The sequence below is a fragment of the Etheostoma cragini genome, chromosome 1 (genome assembly GCF_013103735.1).
Source record: "Etheostoma cragini isolate CJK2018 chromosome 1, CSU_Ecrag_1.0, whole genome shotgun sequence".
Taxonomy (NCBI): Eukaryota; Metazoa; Chordata; class Actinopteri; order Perciformes; family Percidae; genus Etheostoma; species Etheostoma cragini.
In genome coordinates, this window is record NC_048407.1 from 32,437,468 (window position 1) to 32,444,083 (window position 6,616).

At 42.8% G+C, this 6,616-nt stretch overlaps 1 protein-coding gene across 1 annotated transcript in view; it reads right to left on the reverse strand.

Moving 5' to 3' along the window:
* Positions 1-6,616, reverse strand: part of LOC117954511 (otogelin-like) — an 84,107-nt gene that overhangs the window by 56,478 nt on the left and 21,013 nt on the right. The window contains 2 exon segments of the mRNA XM_034888415.1: positions 3,203-3,380; positions 4,593-4,725. Of these exon segments, the coding sequence (XP_034744306.1) occupies positions 3,203-3,380; positions 4,593-4,725 (311 nt within the window).

The following is a 6,616-nucleotide window of genomic DNA, read 5'->3' on the forward strand; positions in this document are numbered from 1 at the left end:
GTTTGCAGACTGTTATTAAAAGAAGAGGGGATGCCACACAGTGGTAAAAATGGCCTTGTCCCAACTTTTTCGAGATGTTGTTGATGCCATGAAATTTAGAATCAACTTCTTTTTCGCTTAAAATTATGCATTTTCTCAGTTTAAACATTTGATATGTCATCTATGTTGTATTCTAAATAAAATATTGAAATTTGAAACTTCCACATCATTGCATTCTGTTTTTATTCACAATTTGTACAGTGTCCCAACTTTTTGGGAATCGGGTTTGTATTTAATTCTTGAGTGACATATCATTCTGCAGATGTGGTGATGAATAAAGGCAACTTTACTTGCTTCTACCCTTTTTTCCTTCCACAATTGTGTATATACAGACTCAGCATGGGCGTCAAATTTTGGTGGGGAGAGATTTCGTTAGAGTTATTTTGTACACACCACTTTTTTTTTTGGAAACTTCAAGCTTAATTTAGTAAAAAAAAATAAAAATGAAAGTTCATAACACATGTAATTCTTGAGCGACAGATGCCAACGAATCCACAAAAATGTCTCCATCCCCAAAGGAAAGACCCTGATACACGGGACATTATTCAACGCTTAACATGAAGAAGCTTAACATAGTTTAATGTACCTAAACAACTAATTAAGTTAATTTGTTAAGTAAGGTTCAGGAGCAGGGCCACGCCTAAACCACACCTCTAATCACCAGACAAACCTGCATATACAGTCCCTCCCTTTTCCCTCTCCTTCATCTATCCATTTTTGCCCTCTTCCCTTCCTGTTCATCACACCTCTCATGTCTCATCTAGGTACCGTCTGGGGGTCTGGAAACTATTCGAGCAAAAACTGCTTTAGAGACGGAACCCCCACTCTGAGTCTCCTCCACCCGGGTCATTCCACATCCTCCCAGACCAGCCATCAGACCACATCCACAGCTACTCCTCTATCTGCACATTCATAATGTCCATTACATCTTTAACTAACACATTGTGTTGGCGTGGTCCTTGCTAGTGAATCAATGATCACCAAATGTCTCATGGCCATATCTAGTCATGAACACTTAAGCATGTTAAAATAACTAAATAAAAATCCAACGATTATAGAAGCTCTCCCATTGTTTTCTTCTTTATTGGCGCCTATGGCGATGAAAAGGCTTAACGTGGTTTAATGTACCTAAAAAACAATAATCAGGGATCACCAGATTTCTCTCTCACATATTGCTCCTCATGACCACTGAAAACTCTCCAGAAATCAAACCAGAATTTCGCTGAGGATTGATCGTCGTTTAGGTACATTAAATCATGTTGAGTATTTTCACATTATGACTTATAAAGCCCATGAGAACTGTGGGGAGTCAACCCACTGCTGCTCCGCTAAAAATGCATTGGTTTTGAGGAGCAATATGGGAGAGAAATTTGGGGATCATTGATAATTGTTCAAGTGCATTAAATCACGTTAAGCTTTTTCCTTACAACAACACCTAATGAAGCAGAAACGCTTAATATCAGATGACGTCAATAATAATAGGACTTTGGTTTAGATTTTTTGACAGTTTTCAGTGATTATGACAATCAATATGAGAGAGAAATTTGGTAATCACTGATAATTCTTTAGGTACATTAAACCCACGTTTTTAAATAAGCTTCAGGACGGCGTCTTTCAAAAAATGACCTATGCAAAAGAGAAAAAAAAATGAATGCTTCATTGTAAATGTAAATGTAAATGTGCTGTAGGCCTTTTTTTATAAAGCACTTTTCTAGTCTTAACTACTCAAAGCGCTTTTACATCATACAGGAACCATTCACCATTCACACACATTCACACACTGTGTACTGCTGCTGCCACCTGCTCATCAGATACACACTCACACACATTCACACTCCATTGCGCATTGTACCCGGCACTTCTGGAAATTCTCCTCTGAATGCGTCTCTGTCTCCAGTAGATTTCAACCAAAACTGACGCCCATGAAGCTCATGTACATGTATGCGAAATTAGAGAACATGTGCTATCCAAAATGTGGAATTTAATGTTGACGCCTCAGCGGTCTGTCTGAGTGAGTGATGGACGTGACAGAGTCCCACATCTGCCTTAGGCTTCAGATCCATCGCTACGTTTTGGTTTAAAAACAAATCGCTTTGCTTTTCCCACGTTTAGACTGCTCTGGCGTTTCAGAGCCTTTAAGTCGGAGACATGTTAAATACACTCCTGACCCCGCTTTGGGGTGCAGTCTCAACACAACCCTGTGTACGGCCACAAATGGGGACCTTTGGCAACACCGACAATGTCTTCGCCGCCCGATTGGGTCACGACGTCTCGTTCTCTGAGACTGAGCTAGTAATGTTACCATTGTAACCACCAGCAACAGGCAGAGCATGCATGCTGGGTGCTGTTTACCCCGGTACGTGCATGCCCAGTGTACGAGACGGTCGATGAGATGTGCGGTTTGGGCGTGTTAGTTAAAACAGCGATTAGTTCTTCTACTGGAGCTAAAAACACTTGTATGCATGGAGATCCCTTTGGACTGAAAACTGCTTAAAAACCAAAATGGAGCAATGTAAATGTAGCCTGAGCCTCCGACCCGATTGGTCAGGCGGACCCATTTCACTTCTTGAATCAGCATCACAGAAGACAGGAGCTATGACGGACTCACTGTTCTGTTGGTTATGGCCACTGACTGTGTCTGAAATTAGTATTAAAGCCAGTAAAACCCAAAATAAAATGTTGAAAACACAACAGAAGATAAAGACAAAATACAAAGTACAGGATTCTGTGAGTCACCAGTTTAACAGCCAAGTCTCTTCTGGAGTGAGATCCAGTTTACTTTCTAGTAGCATGTGACCACTTCAGTCCCCATCTGTGATGTATATCCATTTACAGCTGTTAGACAACATCCGCCCTTTATGGTCGGCCATTACGCTGCAGTACAGTGGAGCCCCTATCCCACTAACAGTAAATTCCTTGTTGAAGTGGTGTGTCCAGTTGGGCGCTCATCTGGCCCGCCTAAAAGAGCTGATCAGAGAGCGGCGCTTTTGATGCAGAGCCGCCGAGCCAGTGTGCATTACTGAGAGAGTGTGAGAGAGAGAGCACTTCCCCGTCGCCTCCCTCCCTGCCTCTGAAACAGGAGTACGCTCACGCCTTTTATCATCGGGGGAGGGGGTCAAGGGAGGGCGCGGGAGGGGTCGGAGGTCGGCCAGCACACACTTACAGGAAGTCATCTTGGATGTTGCCGTTGAAGGTGCCGCACAGGCCCACCGTGTCGTCCTTCCAACGCTCGTCGGCCTGCAGGTAGAGGCGGAACTCCGTCCAGCTGTACTGCAGACGCAGGCCGAAGGCCGTCTTCACCTGGAGGAACATGGACGATAGCTCCTGGATGTGGAAGACGTCTGTGGGAGGACGACAGTTAGGCTTTCAGGTGGCCGTAGATGAGGTAATAAAAGCGCATGAGGCATTCACTTCTGCACAAAACATTTGCTTTTCAATAAGCGCTGTCAAAATGAAAGAGGATTCCCCTGAATGTCCCGCCCACTTTTTCAATGCTTTCTATGCCCACGCTGCAGGCAATGACTAAGAAGCGGACAATTCATGTTTTTTTTACATATTAGCACACTGATTGCACAGTTTTTAAAGGAATAGGGTACATTTTATTCTCCATAAGGTAATTAAAACGTTAACTGGAGTACTATTAACTATTCATGGAAATCAAAACTGTAGACTATATCTTTAATATAGACCTATAAAAACTATAAAACCTGCATTGGTTATGCTATTGGTTAGAGATGCTATATCCATACACAACCATAGCTATGACCAACATTTTTAATGAAATCTCTCTATGTGTATGGGTCTGCCCCCATGTGCATGTTACTCCTGGCAGAGATACAGATCCTCAGGTGGCTCCATGGTTTGTGAAATCAGGAAGTAAGGCAGCAGTAACGTTGTTAAATGGCTCACAGAAAACGATGAAGATAAAGAAATGGATATTAAAAAGGTTGTTTGAATAGCCCTTCCAGATGGTTCGCTGGTCTTTGTCTAAGTATTTGCCTGTACTGTCGATGTAAATAGAGTTACTAGCGGAGTACATTGAGTCTCAAATACCACTTTATTATAAAAGTGCCTATATTATGAAAAAAATCCCTTTTTCTGGGATTTGGGGGGTTATTTTGAGTCTCTGGTGCTTCCACATGCATACAAACTTTGGAAAAAACCATCGGGGTTGTTTTCACTGAGATCCGGTTTCTGAATGTCCTCTGTCTTCAGTCTGAGTGTAAAGTTCCCTGTCAGAACGTGTTTTAACTGTTGTTTCTATTTCTTAAGGTACCAAAAAATCAGATCATTCTCACACTGTTCATCACAGAACACACTAAAGGCTGTGGACTCCATCAACAGAATGACGCAGTCATGAAAACACTGGGGTGAAAAGGGAGTAATACTCAGAGGGCAACGCCACGCAAGAGCTAAACCCAGCAAAGTATTGGGAAAATGTACATTCAATAGCACAGCTGTCATTGGATGCGTCTCTGCCGTGACCTGCTCAGAAAGAAGTCTGGCGCTGGATGGGAATAGTGTTGGAAGGTGATAAAAGGAGAGGAAGTTACCGTCAGAGTACGGCAGGGAGATGCGGTACTGTCCGGCCATGAAGACCTCGCCAACGTGGCTCAGTGTAATCTCCGTTCTTGGATCCTCGTCAATCACCAGGTTAACTGATTGGATGCAGGCCCCATCCAAATTCTGCAATTGAGACAAGATGGCTTGATAATGCATGCTGGCGTTCTCCCAACCCACAGCAGCCATTCACACACACAGCAGGACACACACTGAGAGTGACATATTGAGACGAGAGAGAGAGAGAGAGAGAGAGAGAGAGAGAGAGAGAGAGAGAGAGAGAGAGAGAGAGAGAGAGGAAAGTAAAAGCATTTGTACTCTTAAAACACCCACGCCAATTTAGAGTGTTTTTACTTGTTGCAGTGGAGGTAAAGTACTCAAATCTTTAAATATGTAGTCTTGCTTTGCCAGACCGTCCACACGCTGCAGAGCGGGGTCTGGCTAGTCCACACAGCATTATGGGATGGGGATAAAACGAGCTATGGGTGGTGCTAAACCCCGGACGGAGACACTGCAAAATAGAGAAAACTACGATTGGACAGATAGTCTAGCTAGCTGTCTGGATTTACCCTGCAGAGACCTGAGGACCAGGTAACCATAGTCCTCAGATTAGACAGATAGTCTAGCTAGCTGTCTGGATTTACCCTGCAGAGATCTGAGGACCAGGTAACCATAGTCCTCAGATTGGACAGATAGTCTAGCTAGCTGTCTGGATTGACCCAGCAGAGACCTGAGGACCAGGTAACCATAGTCCTCAGATTGGACAGATAGTCTAGCTAGCTGTCTGGATTTACCCTGCAGAGATCTGAGGACCAGGTAACCATAGTCCTCAGAAATCCACCAGAGTTTAAAATTACAACAAAAAAGAAAGTGGAAGAAAAATAAAATACTAAATAAAATACATGCATCTTATGGATTCCCTGCATCATGGGAGCAATCCCGGAAGTGGAACATCGAGGATATAGACTATTAAATATGTAACAAAAAAATAATAAAGTTGTCTATATTTAAGCTGATGAAAAGTGTAAAGCCCCACTAGCGCCCCCCTAGAGGCTGTAATGTACATTACAACCCACAACACAAAACTGTGATTTTGCACTTTACTTGTGATTATTCTAAAGGTGTTTTCAGACGTTATTCACCGTTAACAGGCGATGTACCGACCTTAGCTCGCTGGTTAGCATCGGTGCAACTGTGCCAGTGTGTCTGAGTGTTTATGTTAAAGCTATAGTGTGTAGTTTCTGTCACCCCCAGGAGGATTTCTAAGTAATGGCAATGCGTATGCATATCACACATACCTAAGAATAATTCTCTCATTCATCACAATAAAGTAAAAAAAAAAAGGTTAATCACTTTAGAAACCACTTTGTCATACAAGTGATCCACAAAACTATTGATTATAGCCACTTTAGGGTGATCTAATCTTTTTCATAACTTAGTAGTTTTCGTTGCCTGAATTTAAAAAACTTCTAAAATAAGCATTTGACTCAGGAACAGTCATGTGAGCGAGTAATTTTGGAGCAGAGTGACAAAAGTGTCATGAGTATGGATTTCCAATCTGTTCAGCAGTAGCTGACAGACATGGCATCATTTGGCCAAACATCATAAGAGCAAACATGTTTGCCTGTCTGACAGTGCATCAATGTACAGTTTACACACATTTTACATTAGAAACTGTCCTTAATCTAGAGGTTTACTCCTGGACACAGCAGGCCCGGGTTTGACTCCAACTTGCAGCCCTTTTCTGCATGTCCTTCTCTCTCTCTCTCTCTCTCTCTCTCTCTCCCCTTTCATTTGTTCATCTGTCCTGTCAGTAGGCCTAAAAATGCCCCAAAAATGATTTAAATAAAACAATAACAGCTGTACATCCCTTCAGTAACAGTGCGATGAGTTGCTCTGATGTTTTAAAGTGAGGACGCCTGCACGTCCCCGACAGTCAGCAATCTGCCTCTACTCTATGAATCGTCTCTTTGTGACAGTGGCAGAGTCCCATAGCCAAATGGTTTTAGCACCCCCC